The 16,932-nt window shown below is 43.0% G+C and overlaps 2 protein-coding genes and 1 long non-coding RNA gene across 7 annotated transcripts; 1 reads left to right on the forward strand and 2 right to left on the reverse strand.

The window, feature by feature from the left end:
- Positions 1 to 78: 78 nt before the first annotated feature.
- LOC100827905 (squamosa promoter-binding-like protein 3) lies at positions 79 to 4,933 on the reverse strand. Of its 5 annotated transcripts, XM_024460381.1 has the most exons (8): positions 4,775 to 4,933; positions 4,480 to 4,547; positions 4,336 to 4,395; positions 3,642 to 4,117; positions 2,590 to 3,339; positions 2,295 to 2,431; positions 1,516 to 1,788; positions 101 to 762 (listed from the first exon to the last, which is right to left on the reverse strand). In XM_024460381.1, the coding sequence occupies exons 5-8, from the start codon at positions 3,288 to 3,290 to the stop codon at positions 416 to 418; spliced, it is 1,458 nt and encodes a 485-aa protein (XP_024316149.1). In that variant the 5' UTR covers positions 3,291 to 3,339; positions 3,642 to 4,117; positions 4,336 to 4,395; positions 4,480 to 4,547; positions 4,775 to 4,933; the 3' UTR covers positions 101 to 415. The 5 variants fall into 5 exon arrangements, with proteins under 5 accessions (XP_024316150.1, XP_024316149.1, XP_024316148.1 ...); XM_024460380.1 differs by having other exon boundaries at positions 4,336 to 4,547; XM_024460382.1 differs by lacking the exons at positions 4,336 to 4,395; positions 4,480 to 4,547; positions 4,775 to 4,933 and adding an exon at positions 4,195 to 4,335 and having other exon boundaries at positions 79 to 762.
- Positions 4,875 to 5,914, forward strand: LOC112271396. The gene is made up of 2 exons (XR_002964266.1): positions 4,875 to 5,011; positions 5,114 to 5,914. It is a non-coding gene; the product is annotated as an uncharacterized LOC112271396 (long non-coding RNA).
- LOC100832476 (glucan endo-1,3-beta-glucosidase 6) lies at positions 5,836 to 12,047 on the reverse strand. Its single transcript, XM_003574405.4, has 2 exons — positions 10,510 to 12,047; positions 5,836 to 7,246 (listed from the first exon to the last, which is right to left on the reverse strand). The coding sequence occupies exons 1-2, from the start codon at positions 10,863 to 10,865 to the stop codon at positions 6,130 to 6,132; spliced, it is 1,473 nt and encodes a 490-aa protein (XP_003574453.1). The 5' UTR covers positions 10,866 to 12,047; the 3' UTR covers positions 5,836 to 6,129.
- Positions 12,048 to 16,932: the final 4,885 nt, after the last annotated feature.

Below are 16,932 nucleotides of genomic sequence, written 5' to 3' on the forward strand. Positions count from 1 at the left end.
TTAACCAGTGTCTTAACCAGCGTGGTAATAGGGTCTCTCTTGCAAACAAAAACAAAAAGGATCTACTGCTTTTCCTCCTTGACTCCAAGCCGCCAAGATCTTGCAAAATATTAAAATCGTCTGCAGTTCTGCCAACTTCTGGATTCATCACTTGCAGAAGCAATTCAGATACATAACAATTTAGAATTATTCAGAGCCACAGCTGATAATGGGATTGGTAGCTGCTGGCAAGATGAAGTTCTTTTTTCCATGGCAACACGACCAGATCAATCTGGTTGCAAGTCTGTTGTTCATGTGCGCCTTTATTCTTGGCATTACCAGATTGCATCCCTTCTAAGCAGGTTGGCAACAACATCAAAACAAAGAAATTCAGGATATCACGCACGGTGGGTGCTGATCGGAGCGTCTATCATTATCAGTGCATCCGGTCGAAGTGGGAGGCGGCGTGGTGGTCATATGAAGGCTTTGGGAGCTGGAGCTCGTGCGGCATGGTGCTGTCGTGGCCCCCCAAGAGATCAAAAGCCTGAAACCGTGGGTGATGATTGTCGAGGGGCGGGCCGTCTAGCCAGAGCCCTGGCGACGAGCCCAGCACATGCATCGCAGGGTTTGAAGTGCCGGCGATGTCTGCAGTAGTTCCAGAATGCATCTGGGGACTTGGCTGGAGATTGCCAGCACCTGCTGGGTTGTTTGACAGAAGAGAGAGAGCATGCTGAAGGTCTGGGGCTCCACTGGTGTCGGAAACAACAGTGGAAGCTTCGACGCCTGAAAAGAGGTAAAAGTAGAACAGCTTTTAGTTTTAATGTTCATTGCTAATGAAACATACTTCAGAAGGCTATAATCACCGCATCTGCAACAATTGTCCCAGTGCTTTTAAGAAAATCATCTATTTTTCTGGTAGCTATGAATAGGGTGCAAATGTGCAAAAAACTTTCAGTTGATCGTTCAGTCTGGTTCTACTATAAGTAATGATGATTCTATACCAGATTACCTTTTTTCCCTCCAAACCTTGCCTCCATGTCTAACATTATAGAAAAAGAAAACCACATGAAAAAAACAAAAATAGAACACTATGAACAACTGTTTCTAGGCAGCTCAATCATGCCAGATTATGACATAAGGTAACCCATCACTATTCTTTTCTGGACCCCACAGCTTAATGGGCTCAAATGGTATTAGTCACAATTGCTGGTAGATATCAGCATCAGGTTAGTGCTAAGAGGATGGTAACAACTCTTCAGATTGCAAAAATAAGTACCATGCATTTATGCATATATGTCCAGGAAGTGCAAAAGGCTTCATGTCAATTATGTTAGTAGCCAATTGTGGTTCATTTCTGAATATCTCCAAATGATGATAGTAAATAACTTGAAAGAAGCATTATAAGTATGCTTGTTTCCTACTACTAGCTAGTTAGGAATAGTAGAAAGATCAGTTTTCATGCAACTGATGACCCTATGTATAATTATTGTTTCACTTCGTTCGGAAGTTCATTTTGTAAGTTAGACAGGGAAATACCTTGATTAAGGAACTTCATACCAGTTCCCTTGAATGACATGAACCCATCAAAACCATGATGTGCACCGTGTGGCATAATACTGTTCGATACCTGCTGGCTAGACAAATGCATCGCATCAACACCTGCAGCAGTTGTTGGCTTTAACCAAGGAGCTTTTGTTTCTGTGAACTTGAAGCCTCCTGGTCCTGGGTCATCCCATGAAGAACTTGCACAGTTTCTCATTTGAACATACGGAGCCTCACTGAATAGAAGACTTGTCTGTTGCCTTGCATCTGTCCAGGATCATTACAACAATTTGAGCACTAAAGTTAAAACATTTTCAGGAAAGAACAAATATCTTGATTAGTATATTATAGTGGACTCAACATGCATTTATGGAAATTCGACCTACTGTTACTCACATAAACATTTATGGAAAAACAAACTGCATAATTGCACAAACAAATCAATCAATGTTTGTACAATTATGCAGTTTGTTTTTCCTTTCTGAAACATTAAAGATTTAAACCACGACAAGATAACATAATAACAGCTAAAGTTGAAATATGTTTCAAGTAATATAAATGAGTCCTTACAATAATACTATTATTAAAATTCATGAAATTGAAAATATTATGACTAATGATGAGATTTGAATAAACAGAATCAACTATGTCAGGGAAAAATAACGCTCTTTGTCCTGAGTTAGTCTAAGCATGTACGGAAAAGCATAATTTTAAGCAGGGCAGATGTAACAATCCTACTTAATGCATCAATTCCATGAAACATAGGCTGCTACCATAAAACATCGTAGACAGCCTTGATGTACTGAAAGAAATTGCTTCTGGCTGTGGCTTCCGTCTGCGGTGATTATGATCGTTGAGACGCCTACGGCAGCTTCGCTTTATCTGGTCAAACTCAGCTAAAGCATGAAACCTAGAAACCAGTGGAGTATCAAAGAAGAAAAAGAAAAAGATCAGAAAGAATCACTGTTCCTCACTCAAGGATGCCAAGATAATGAGTTCAAGAAAACAAACAGGTACTTTGGTTCATAGAAACAGGTGCTGCTTCATGTACAAGTTAAAGCATCTCACCTGCTACACTGTTGGCAAAAGCGTCGCTCCAGACCAGCGACGACAACTTTGGGAGTCTTAGAATGAACTTCACAGACTCTGTGCTTTCGATGGTAATCTTTAGCAGAAGAGAGATCAACTCTGCAGCCTTCAACTTGACAGTATGAATTATGTGGCTTCTGTTGATCCACCTTTGCCTTCTTGACCGAAGCAGGAGATGGGTTTGGTGCACCCGCACCCAATGGTGAGTTCTTGACATTCTGTGCTCCGCAGGCATCTTCAAAGTAAGTTCTCTTGCCAAGTTTCAGGCCAATGACTGGCTCTCCACTGCTCACTGCTATCACCGATGAGGGAGATGTTCCGGCTCCGGTGTCATCAACTTTACCCAACTCAGTATTTTTGCTGTTGTTGCTATCAGGGTTTGCGGCAGCTGCAAATCTGAATTCCATGCTGTTCCCTACCTTGGATGAAGAATCAATTGAAGCGGATAGGGAGCTCTTGGATGAACCATATCCCATCTCCGAGTTGGAAGAGAAAGTACCGCTGCTACCGGAAGAATGTCGTGATTCATTAGCCATGGCAGCCACTACACTTGCAAACCTTTGCTCAGCCTGCATTCCATTCTTGGGGTTCTCAGCCGCATTAGTGCCTGCCGGCAGTAAATTCTCCCAATCCCACAATACTGAGCTCTTCTGATTCCAGTCCATCCCAAATGAGCCCATGCCAGAATTGAAAATCTCAGGTACTGCTCCTACTTTTATGTCAAAGCTGCTGCAATTGAAGCAACAAAATGGAAGGCAAAATTAGGACAGAACTTGTTCTTCCAAAAGTCAACGAGAACAGATTTAGAACACGTATGAGCACTCACCTATACATCATTGAAGCAAGAGAGAAGTACACAAGATGCTAGAATCAAATGAATGAATGCCATGTACCAAAGAACAGAAAGAACGCAGACTAGTCTCCCTACCTTTACTAGGAGAATCATGAATCATGGCAAGAACAGCACCACCATCATCAATTCATCATTCCATTTCCAGCAGCAAGAAGTACAAAAAAACAGAAGAAAGTACCTTGAGGGACCAAAGATCAACCATCTTCCCCTTCCTTCTCTCCCAGAAATATTGGAAACGCTGCAGATTCTTCCTCCTCCTGGAAGCCTGGAGCACCTCCTCAATCAGCAGCACGGCAGAGAACCATGAAGCTTCCTTGATCCGGTGACCGGTGGCGGCGGCGGTACCTTCATCAATTAATTGGCAGGCAGCAACCAGAGAATCAGCCTCAGCTAAAGCACATAGCACAAGCTTGGCCGCTGCTTCCCCTCCTAAAATCTCATACCTGGCTTGCTTGATGAGATCTATAACCTGTGTGTTCCCCTTCCCCCCCTATCCCCCTCGCGTTGAAACCCACAGCATCAACAACCACTCCAGTGCTGGACCCTACTACACATCATGGCAACCACCCCTCCAGTTTCACTTTCTCCATCCAAAACTTTCACCACCACCAAGAAAACTACCTCAAGATTGCATTATTTCTTCCATGCCAGCACCTGCAAATAGTGGCAGCAGCACATGCAAATTAAATCCTTTTTGAGATCAGAGGGACAGGGAGGTAGAGAACCTATACCACATCAAGTCAGTTGCTTTTCTGTGGGGGCACAGAAGAACCCTTTTTTTTACCCATCTAGAGGAGGGGAAAGAAAAGAACAAGTGCTCCTACCCCTCTACTGTATTGTATGAGAAAGGGAAAAAAAATCAAGAATCTTACTAGTACCACCCTTTTGTTGAAGAATCTTTGTCTCCTTGGAATCCTTCTGCCTGGCAGGCACTGGGGAGGAAGATGAGGAGGGAGGGCCTCAAAATCCAAAAGACAAGAAAGGAGAGCAACATAGATAAGAAAGACAAGACTCACAATAATCCAGCACACACGCACATACACAAGATGGCCAACTTTGTTTCATGACATGCCCCCACCTGAGCCTGAAATGAACAGAAAGTGTCAAGTGGATGCCTGCATCTCCAGTTCTCTACACAGCAAGCAGCCACATGCACAGCCCTGACACCATCCCCAAGAAGGCTCAAGAGTCAAGAAGACAGCTAACTCACCAGTTTACTGTTACACTATTACTGCTGCTGCTATACTCTACTAGTATATCTCTACATACTGTACTTCTGCTCAGCGAAGTCTCTAGAGAGAAAGGGAATACCTTTTTTCTGTGTTGGGATTCTGACAGAATTACACCAGAGTTCTCATCATCAGGTCACCTTCTCAAAGATGGCAAGCACAAACAACCCTCTGTTTGCCACATTGGGAAGGATAAGGAGGAAAAAAGTGTGGCACTCATTCTCACCTGGAGAGTTCAGACTCAGTGCAGGGCAGTTTATCTCCTCTGTGCTACTCCTCTCTTGTGCTTTTGGGGTAGCTTTTTTGGTTGAACTGAAAGGTATGGTTTGTGGTGAGATTACAGTTCTAGAACTTGTTCGCATTTTTTTCCGATTTTCACGTGAGTTCTATTGTTTCATCTTTCATGTGAAATCATCTCAAGTGTACCGTGAAATTCCTGTGTTTCAAACAAGTCCCAAGTACTGAAGTTTTCAGCTCATGCCAGTCAATTCAGCGTCACCCCGTTGAGATTCTACATTGAAGCTATATGATATTTTACCAGAAGTTTATTAAACTATTTAGAACTTGATTGAATCGAGGCTGCAAGGTTTTAGGTCTATTGCTTGGTTTCCGGTGCACACAAAGTGAGGATTTTAGGCCTATTTGTTTGGTTGCCAATGCAAATATATCTGACAGCACACTGATAGCAACTTGAAACGGAGAACATAACTGTAAGATGAACTGAAGTATATGGTTGTCTGGAGTCTGGCGCTAATCCATAATCTGAAACGACTGCTCTAGAATGGAGTTCAGTAGATCGCTTTAGCCTGGCAGCCATGGCCAAAAGACTTGAGAATCTCATTTGATTCAGTTCTCATCCAAACGCTAGCAATCGTAGTCCAGAAGGCGCACCAGAATGCTATGTCGTCCTCTGAATTTCTTTCTACGACATGTTTTCTATTTAAACGATATTATTTGTATTTGTTCTCCTTTTTTCTACAGCCACGAACCTGAACCAAAAGGCCAATTGAGCATAGAATACTAGATGATTTGTGTCTATCAGCCAGATAGGTGCATGGTCTATCATCTATGGTGCATTGACAATTTGACATATGTCATATTAAAAGCAGAACCTGACTGTTCTGAAGCACCAGCTCTGAAGACTAACAAAAATGGAAGCTATGCGGCTATGCCCTCACTTACATTCCTGGGGATCAATGGCTCAGTGCAACATCATCAACATCCCAATCACAACGGTACCGGCTACGCTAACAAGAATTCAACCATGCCACTGTGGCATCCACATCCATCCATCGAAAGGAAGGAGAAAAATGAGAAAAAGAAAGAACTTGAAAAGGTTCCTACTGGGATGAACACACTGGCAGCAGACATCAAATATCCTCAAGCTGTCAGCTGATTCTTGATGCTCTTATCACCATCTCTTTGCGAAACAAGAGCCTATGAGAATGACAGGCAGAGATGAACAATCACAAGCAAAAGCATCAGGAGGTAGTTGTTTTTGACACGCTGCGGCTTCCACGAGAAGGCCGAGTCGACCTCGATCATGATTCCGAATCTGCATGTCCCGGTGCTGGGGTTTTGGCCTGTGATTGTAGCGAAGCCCGAGAACCCGCAGGCTACGTCGTCTTGATCGTTCTTCTGGAAGAAGCTGTTGTAGGCATACGAGATGTTGCTCCGAGTATCCAGCCCTCCGCAAGAAGTCCCGTAGCCAAGGCTGGTGCAGTCTGCCATGGAGCATGCGTAGCTCACAGTATCTGGAAGCTTTGCATCGTTAAGGTTGGCAGAAGGCTTCAGCACACACCACTTCTTCTCAAGGTACTTCACACCGCTTGCTCTTTGAAGCTGTGAGTTGGCTGTCCCCAAGGTCAGTTCATACTTTGGGAGGCCATCGTAGGTAAAGATTCCCCAGTGGCGCTCGAAATTTCCTGGCTGTATACTCTTCTCATCCTCATCGATTAGACTGAATAAGTAGGCATCGATTGGTCCAGGCCTCATCGGTGTCCCTCGCCCGGTGGCGATATGTGTCATGAAGCCTTGGTTGAAGAGCCGAGCAAACTGAGCATTTGCGTTCACGTCTCCATCAGTTGGCCAGCCTATCTCCCCAATGATGATCGGCAGATTTCCATACCCATTCTTCTTCAAAGCCCATATGAGTGTGTCATGGTTTGCATCAAACATGTTTGTGTATGTTGCAGAGCCATCAACAATAGGCGATGCAGCCCCCTCGAAGAAGGCATAGTCTTTGGGGAAGTTTGGTTCAATGTAGAGGCTTATGAAAGGGTAGATATTGACAGTAAAAGCTCCACCATTGTCACTCAGAAATTTCACAATTTCGAGCATCCGATCATGAATATCTGTGCGGAAATCCCCGTCAGAAGGCTTGGAAGTTGATGTTTGGTAGACATCAGCATTCTGAGGAACGGTTACTTTAATTTGATTGCTCAAACCAGCCTTTACAAGTGCGCTTTGTATATTTCGGAGGGCAGGAAAAGTGCTCTGCAGAAAGCTTCCATTGTATGTCGACAGGAAAGGCTCATTACCAACCGCAACATACCTAACAAATAGCAGGGTCAATCAAGTCAAAGTTCACAACTATTTATGTAAATGTTGGAGTTAACATCAAGAAGGCATTACTAGCAGAAAGACTGCAATCTGAGATCGAGAACATACAATTACAGCATAAACTGATCTAGCCAAGCATGTTTTTTTTATTTACAGTAAAGACCATTTTATCACGTGCTAATCAGTAGTTCAGGTGGTATGTTATCGCGCAGTCACAGAGTACTGACCTACTAGATCATCAAACAGACAGGAAAGATTGCAGTTAAAACTTAAAAGGGTGCTGTATGAAATTTATCAGGGATGGTACATGCTCCACTGTATCGGCATAGAGCTGCTTGAGAATAAATGCAGCCATTACAATGTTATAGGATGGTGTTGGAAAGAAAAGGTGATCTGAGTTAACTCTGCGTTACTAGATCAAATTACAAGGTTGTGTTTGAAAATAAAGGTCGATGTTTTGCCTCCTGCCAAAAAAGCAGTTCGGACAAGATAGAAAAAATGAAAATTGCAAAATAAATTCTTTTTATCAAAAGTTAGATATGTGCATGTTCCCCCAAACAGCTTGAAAACAACACCCATGAAATAGTTCATGGATTTTGCTAGTTAAATAATAATCTGAGTTCAAGAAAAGGAGTATTATAATGCTTTCTACGCAATAGGCTACTGCAGAGAAAGGAAACAGTAAGAGGGAATGAGGGATAACTATGGTTCCTGTTTTGCATCCTTTTACTGTTGCTAACTTTTGCTTTTAGAAAAATCTGTAAACCAATTTAAACAGCTGGCAGACTATGGATCCGGACAAAATGTAGACCAATTTAAAGTACCTCGATTTAGAATATGTTCAAAACTGGTAATTAAATTCAAAACAAACCGAAGAAAGAACAGAACAAGCATGCTGTTGAGATGCTTGCAAAATGCTTGCTAGTGCTGATAGGTTTTCAGAATGTGCTCCATCGCTCAGAAAGATTGAAGCCTTCGACTATCAGTACAAAAATGCTTCTTTGAATTATGAAATATATAGGAGTAATAGCATGACCAACAGGAGCACCACACTGTCCAACAGATGTATAAATGCGGCCAGTGCAGGCAGAGTAGGTACGAGGTAAATTCTACTGCAGGAGCTATTCACACCAGAGAGGTTATCTAAAAAAACCATGGGTGAGTTTCCATATCAAAGTTCTGGCAAATTCTTTTTTCTTCTGAGAAACACATGCCTACAGAAGAACAGAGTCGTGGAGCTTCTAGATTTATGAAGTCACCACTGGCGCCTCGCTATTGACAGGTATGGCTCCTACCACTGATAGGCTAACCCGCCTTTATAAGCCAGAGGTCTGATCCCTGGTGGGATGGGACTACAACCGCAGCATTAACTATCCGACCAATAGTTGGTTATAAGTTCTGAAATAATTAATGGATGTAAACTATCTGATGATGCAAGAACCTGCAAAAATAGTTCCAATAATATGTCCATTTCTGTGCTCCACGAGAAAAACAAATTGAGCACAGTTACACTACACAGACTCTCTTCCCTTCTTCTCTTTCTTACAGACTGCAAACATAAATAGTTTAAATTTAATAGTTTTGGCTTAAAACTTTGTATCTGCACACAGGTGTGGACCCAGAATATTAATTAAGAGGGGGCAAAATATGTAAGCATTAGAAAATATAGACCAAAATTAGAGGAATGGGAGCAAATGCTTAGCATCAGTGGGGGCAATCTCGATCTATCATGAACAAAATACAAGAATATTACAAAAATTGAGTGGGGGCAGCTGCCCCCACAGCCACTAACGTGGGTCCGCCCCTGCCTGCACACTACATCCAACAGTAAATATCCACAATTTTTTGGATTTTTAAGAACTTACACATGTGTGTTTTACTTATTTGAAACAACCGGGTGCTTGTGCAACCAGGAGCACAAAATCCACTCTCATGAAGAGGGCAGTTATTATCCCCTTCAAAGAGGAAAAGATATAAGTAGGAGTGACCGGCCAAAAGAAGGACCGATTTCCTCCACAGAGTAAGGTCCCCTTCGTCCATCTTAGACCTCTAAAGGAAAGCCATTGAATGCTACTGGTCACATTGACAGTTCAGTCTCGTTTGAAAAATAGTACTCACAACTCACACAAGTGGTTCATTGCGAACATCTTTATTTAAAACATGAAACAGATAAACCTCGTTGTGAGCATTGTACCAAATATTGGTTTTAAGAGTTAACAAACAGTCGCCCTTTTAGATGAAATGCTGACCGGCCTTTCGTTCAAAGCCAAAAATGCTTCAAAATAGATATTCCAGCTACAACTTTTTAATGAGACGTTGAGACTTCTAGCAACACGTCGTAGTAACGTTTAAGGTCCATTTAAACCATATAAACAACCTTCTATATCGGTGTAACCTTTAAATTTGACTTTACAGAACGGATAGACTAACCTTACCTTGTAAAGAGACTTTGCAAAGTTATAAAAGTAATTTAGAAAAAGTGATGATGAGATCCAGTAGTGTCGACTTTTTTTTTAGGCTATCCAGTAGTGTCAACTGGGACATGGATACTTCATGGTGAATTCTTGCTCGAAATCCCACATAGTAGGGCATCAATTTTTAGAAAAGGAATGAATTGATGGGCAAAGTAAAGTCCTCAAAACAACACAGGCTAGTCTTGTGGTGCTGGTATTAATGAATGAAAGCATACATTCTCGGCTACTTTGAGATAATTGTTCTTTCCAGAGACAAATGGACGCTTAATCGGTATGCATCGAAGATGGTGCGCAGACTACAAGCACCGCGGAAAATGCCAAGGAGCAAATCTCCAAGCCAGACAGATTTAAGGTAATGCAAAGAATCTGTATTTCCCTCTCTACACTTTGTTACAGTCCATCCATACATCGCAACTCAAATAAGACGGAGACGAATACGCGCGAAAACCAAACATGAGGTCCATCAGGGCAACCAAACGCACGCTTAACCGACGCATCCAAGCATGCGCGCGCAAAATACATGCAGCACGAAGTCAAGCATTTAGCCAAACCTGAGCTACACTTCTTGGGCAACAACCGAGACATCTCGAAGCTTATCGCGGAAAACATCTAACCCTCCACTAATTCTAGACTCTAGAGCTCACCCCAAATCACCACAACTCATTCAATGAGACCAAACTCCACCCCAGCTAACAAACTAGCATAGCATCAACTACAAGTCAAACCTGGCAATCCAAGTAAAGGCAGGAGGAAGAAGAAGAGCAGCCGCTCTGTATGGTACCTGATGTTGCAGCCGTCGTTGAGGTAGTTGGAGACATTCTTGTCGACCCACTTCTCGGCGGCCTTCATGCTGGTGGCCATGGTGGTGAGCAGGTCGTTGGGGATGCCGACCATGACCTCCAGCCCGCTCTTCCTCAGCGCGCTCATGGTGCCGTCCTCCGCGTCGAACAGCTTCACCTTCTGGAACCCGTTCCCCTTTAGCATCTTCACCACCGTGTCCGGCGGCAGCGGGTGGCTCGCCTGCGTGCCCCAGTTCGCACCTATCGCGCCCACCCCCGCCGCCGCCCAAGTCACCAGCACCGCCACCACCAAGACGACCGCCGCCGCTCCTCCTCCATGGCCGGACCAAGAACCCATGGATTCTTCAAATGATCCCAGAAGCTCAAGATTGGGGTTCTTGCTTGTTCCAACAACTCCGACAAGCTCAGATCTTGGAAGAAGCAATCAAGCAAGCAAGAACAAGGGGGATCTTTGCAACAGGCGACAGCCGAACCTCGAAGAACACACTAAAATCGAATCTCGGAGCTTGAAATCTTCGCCGGAAAGAGAGAGCCGCGATTGCTAAAGGCTCAAGAACTCAAGAACGCACTCAAAATTTCAGAGCTGTGAAAGCTCAAGAAGCTCGAATCTTTGGGGGAAATAAATGAAGCCCGGTCGAACTCCACCTACGCACGCTTGACCGCGATAGGAGATTTGCAGCAAACTGCAGGGGTCACGAGCTGGGCATTGATGGCGAGCAAGCAAGTACTACCACAGGTGTGAGTAAATTGTGCTGGTTCAGGAGTCAGGACAGCAAACAAAGGGCAATAATGGCCTTTGCCAAAGCAGGCACCGAACAGACGGGGCTGGATCAACAAAAAGATTAGCCTTTCCGAGTAGTAATCCAAGGATTTGCAAGAGTGATCGAAAATAAAAGAGAGATATTCGAGGTAAGATACGATTTGAGTGGGAGGGGGAAAAAAGATATCGTTTGATCTGAATCTAGCAAAGCGGCAGGATCAGTCAGTCACTCACCTCTCTGGCTCTCTCCTCTCCAAGAACCTCAAAAGTTGGTGCTGGGGTGACCTAGCTATGGGCTATGGCACCCATCACACAGCTGAGCTGCAAGATACTGTAATTAATCCCTATGATCGATGATGGTGCTTTGTGCAGGAAAGATTCCTCACCTGTGCATGAGGAACATACAGAGATAGTCTAATTAACTAACTTAGTTAGAGGCCCAAGGAAAAGACAGGGAGAAGGCTACATATATTCGCATTCCCCCACTACTACATTTGCACGGGTAATCTGCCCACTGAATTGTGCTGCTGCCGCCGGCTTTTTAATAATCCCTTTCTTGAGCCTTTTGGTTTTGTTTGCTCTGCAATCGAGCGGCTCACCCTCACACTGATTAAAGTAATACTCCTACTAGATTAGTTTAGCTAAGCAAACAAACAGACAAGGCAATGAGGACAGCATGAGAAAAAGGAAATTGGCAACAGAACAGATAAAGAAAGCAGTGAGGACAGCATGGTGTGAGTCGATGGTGACTGTAAAGAAGTCATTTTCTCCTTCTTGAAATGCCGCTGACACGCAGCAGCATGGAGCATGGAGCCATGGACTTTCATGGAGCCTTGCAAGTTGCAACGCATCTGACGGGGGACGAGTCAGGGCCAACGCATCGTGACAACGAAAAGTGTAAAGTGCGTGTGCGTGTAGATAGCCCAAATATATAGTCCAGATAGACCTGAAAGACGGGGACGGCCGTTTTTCGCTGCCGGGTACTAAACAAAACCTGAAAAGAAAAATGACCAAAAAATGCTAAGAATTATACTATGTTTGAATAGTATTGATATTTATTTTTCTTGGTGTGGATTGAATTTTCTCGTTCAAGATTAGTATGGTTTGAGCCAATATCAAACTCAGACAGCGGTGGAGCAAAGCCCGGTGTTCCTTGGGCCGTAGGGCTGATCCAACAGGATTGCCCAAAGAGACAATGTGTGATTTATGCAGCCCATGAGTCTGAAGAAACCCATGAACCATGACCACCAGGCACATCTTAGCACAAATAGTTTTTCTCAACAAAAAAAAATCTTAGCACAAATAGTGCGTTGTTAATTCCTTGCACATGACCTGATGAATGAGTATACTAACTTCGTTTCTAAGCATATGTATATACACTTACTTTTCAGACCAAATAACCTAGATGAACGAATTGGTGTTTAGTTTTCTCCTCACATTTCTTGTAAACTCGATTTTTATCATGAATTTAATCCTCCTCTAAGATGACAGCAGCAAAATCGTTTGCCAAGGAAAGTAACCGTGAATAATTATAAAATAATTAATTATGCTTTTGAAGTCCAAATATATTATTTTAAAATTTACTTTAGCACAAATATGTAGTATAAAGTCACTAGTAACATTTTTCCATAATAGTATTTAATTGTTTTGATTTAAAAAAAATATAAGACATGTTTTCCCTAGACAAATGAATAATTTTCACGAAACACATGAATAATTTCATCATTACTCTTTTATTTATTCTACAAACACATGTAAGAAAATTTAATCTTTATTCCAGTACAGATAGCCATCATGATTTGTGATAATTATACATGCATGAATGATAATTGTAACCATCATGTACTGATCGCTCAAAAGCATTGCACGCATCCTTTCATGCCTCAATTTTCTTAAAGCAACAACACTCTGGCTCTGGATGGTGCACGCAGTAGCTTATGTTTGGGTCGAAGCCTTGGCCCTTGCAGTAATCCTTGCAGTTTTGTTGCTGCTTGGGTTTCACCGGCTCCATGCACTCACCCATCGGAGAGCAAAATCCCCCTGTGGACGCACAAGATTTAAGCACACAAGAGACAAAAAATACCATCTATATGTTCCATGCCAAAGGAGCTATTTCTCCGATCCATATTAATTGTCGAAATATTACATGTATTTAGACATTTTTTAGGCACAGATGCATTCATATTTGGACAAATTTGAGACAATTAATATGAATAAGAGGGAGTAGTATATAAGAAGAATGGAACGGATATATAGGAAGATATACTCTCTCCGTCCAACAAAAAATGTCTCAAGTTTATCAAAATTTGAATGTATTTAGACATGACTTAGTGTATAGACTAATAAACTGAGGACCGAAAAAACGAACAGAAACACCGAGACCGAACCCAAAATCATGGAATCCGAAAATTTCAGTTAGAAATTCGGTCATGGAAAACCGAAATTGCTTCGTTTGATTCGGTTTCCAGCCTCAGGTAACTGAATAGACCCGAATAAACCGAACATGGGCCTGCAGCTTGTAAAAAAGCCTAGCCGGCCAGCCCAATTCTCAAGGCCTACAAAACCCCGCACTGCCAAGGCCCATGTAATCCATCTGATCGGGAGTTCCAGCCCAAGCCCACCCTTTACGCCTCCACGCCGGAAGCCACGATCCCGTTCCCGAATCCCGATCGGGAGTCCCAGTACGACCGGTTCCTCGGTAAGAACCGGAACAAAACTGAAATAATCGCTGGACCGAGGCCTCGGTTAGCAATTTTGGAGGAAACCGATCCGTCAGCAAATATGAAAAACAAATTTTTCAAAAACCGAGAAACAGAACCGACCGAACGCCCATCCTGGGGTTCAGGTCTGCCTAGCTAGGAGTATTTGCTATAATTCGAACTAACGACACCCCCACCGGCCCACCGTCAGTATGTGAGTACCAATAGGGGTTGGCCTCATTGTTTCTACTCACGCTCCCTCCTTTTCAACTGCCCCACCTTTTGATACCGACACATCCTAAATTAAAATATAGGCTATATCATTTCAAGTCAAATATTAAAATTTGTCTTCTCTTTTTGCACCTTAAACGTTGTTTGAATTAAGAGGAAGAAAAGATTGAGACAAACATATAAGACTGTTGATCGCATGACATTCAGACACGGAGTGACAATAGTTAAGCCTAGGCTACCTCATTCTCGTATCAACGTCTTCAAATATCACAATCATGAACCTATTTTCGTAATTTGTTGAGTTGGTATCATAGATATTGATAATCACCATGAAAACCATATACTCCCTCCGTTCCTTAAGCATGTCATCTTAGGTTTTTTAGTCTATTTCAGTTTAAGTGTCGTTGAGAGTTTTTTAACCAAATTTGCCCTCCCCACTGCTAGGCTGCATGTAGCAGCAGTTATTACTCATGGAAACCAAAGCGACGGCATCTCCTCTCTCTTTCCAACTGCGCCTCCTTCCTCTTCCTTACTCTTCGTAATCTGTTCCTCTTCCCTGCCATAGCTGCACATAGGTTCTTCCTCTTCCTAATATGTTCCTCTTCCATGCCATCCAACACCAACTCGACCTGAGAAGGAGAGGTGGCCATGGCCGGAGAACAAGGAGCAGCGGCAGCGGACGTTGCTGTTCGCCTTCAAGCAGTGGCGGAGGAGCAGCTGAGCGCCGCCGAGAAGATGTGCGCTGGTGACGCCGTGCGCTCGTTCGAGGAGTATCTTCATGCTCCGAAATGAACAGGGAGAGGTAGGAGGAGAAAAGAGATGATGAGAAGAGAAGAAGAGGAAGTTGAAGTGGCTGCACAGCAAGCTTTCTCATGGAGTCTTCTTATAACGATGGTTGCGAAATTTTGAATGAAAATTCTGGCGCTAACTGCAAGCAAAAAATTCAACCAAAGGCGCTAGAATTTGAAGTTTCGTGGGCATGGTGCTGCTTGGAGGAAGAGCGGGAGCCAGCAGGCCAGGCGCGTTCGCGACCGCGCGGGTGGGTAGTCCAGCCTCCGTACGTAACCTGCATGCATGCATCATATCCCAAGCGACACCACCGGTGGCATGCACTATAGCATTAACAGCTACCCGTAGGTGCATGCTTAGGTTATTAATTGCAGCTAGGCTCAAACACAATCTGGATCAGTTTCCTTGGTATGCGTTTTGATATCTAAGATGACATACTTAAAGGAACGAAGGGAGTATCCCACAAACATATTTCGTATGATATTCTCTCGTATACTCATTAGCGCCAGTTTGATCCGAATAAATAAGACACAGAGTAATATACACCGGAGGTCCTAAATCTTTTTTAAAGGTGTCAACTTAGTCCTTAAATTTTGAGTATGCATGTTTGAGTACTAATCATTTCATAAGTTGTTCATCACAGGTCCTAGTTATGTATGCGCCTGTCTAACCTAGTGATGTGGCCAACCATGTAGGCCTAGCTAGGCCCACCTGTCAGATAACCCTTCGATATAAATCACCGACGATGCAGATGCGATGAAGTGTTTCTAGGTAAAACTGAAACAGTTATTTGCCATATCTGGCACCAAGTGGGCGCAGCACTAAGTCAGGTGCACACCTATTTCAAGATCACCAATTTGACTAGCAAAATATAAGTTATACGACATAAAAAATATCTCTTCCAAAATTTCATATCATCATAAATCTAATGATATATTTTTGAAGCAATATAATACATATTTTGTTAGTTAAATTGGTCTCTTGGACCTCGTGCGAGTGCTTCGGGAAAAAAGAGGATGGAGGGAGTACAAATAGTCCGTGATCTATCAATGTATCTCACTTCCCGGACGATCTCTTGACGCAGCAGCACGAGCCACCGAAATCAGAATTGCAGTAACTTTGCTGCGGGTCGAAACCTAGGGTGAGGCAGTAAGCCTTGCAGAAATCGTCGTGGTTGGGCTGAGGATGCGGCATTGGCGCGCAGCCTTTGGCCACGGTGCACACCTTAGTCCAATCGACGAGATCTGAAGGTACAGCTGATGTAAAAAAAAAACTGTTAATGGACTACCAGCTGATTAGTATGGATATATATAGAAGAGTTAATTATGAATGTACCAGCTGAGTTTCTTCCTGCCGCGTGACATGAGAGGAGAGTGGTGGAGTACATGGCAAGGAGAGCCACCAGGAGCTCGAGAACCCGTGTGCTGTTCATGGTAGACTAGCTGTCCGGTGTTTATATATATTGTTTTTTGATGTTTCTCGAGTACTAGTTCTGGATGTTTCATGGTGTTTATATAGAACCATGGGATGATCTCTGAGGATCAACTATTGCCCTTTTTTAGAAACTAGTGCCATTGATTAATTAATTTTATCTTCAATATCATATCTTCTTTCTTTATTCAAAAATTGATGCTCCTAATTTTATCCTCTCCTATCTACCTGTTTTTCTTTAGAAATTAGTACACTTAATTTAAAAAATTGAGTTGCATGGATCAGTTCCCCGACATGCCACCTCCCTCCCTAATCATCGGACCTCGCTTAAGTTTCCAGATCTAGGGCATCAGGTCACCGGAACGACATGAAAAGTCTACATGCTACAATTTTTTTCATGCTTACGCAACAGTCTTCTCGTGTTGTGTTTTACGTATGGACAATTTCATGGTACTCTTGCTGGTGTTTATATAGATGGATAAGCAGATCTTCGA

This window comes from Brachypodium distachyon, chromosome 3 (assembly GCF_000005505.3).
Source record: "Brachypodium distachyon strain Bd21 chromosome 3, Brachypodium_distachyon_v3.0, whole genome shotgun sequence".
Taxonomy (NCBI): Eukaryota; Viridiplantae; Streptophyta; class Magnoliopsida; order Poales; family Poaceae; genus Brachypodium; species Brachypodium distachyon.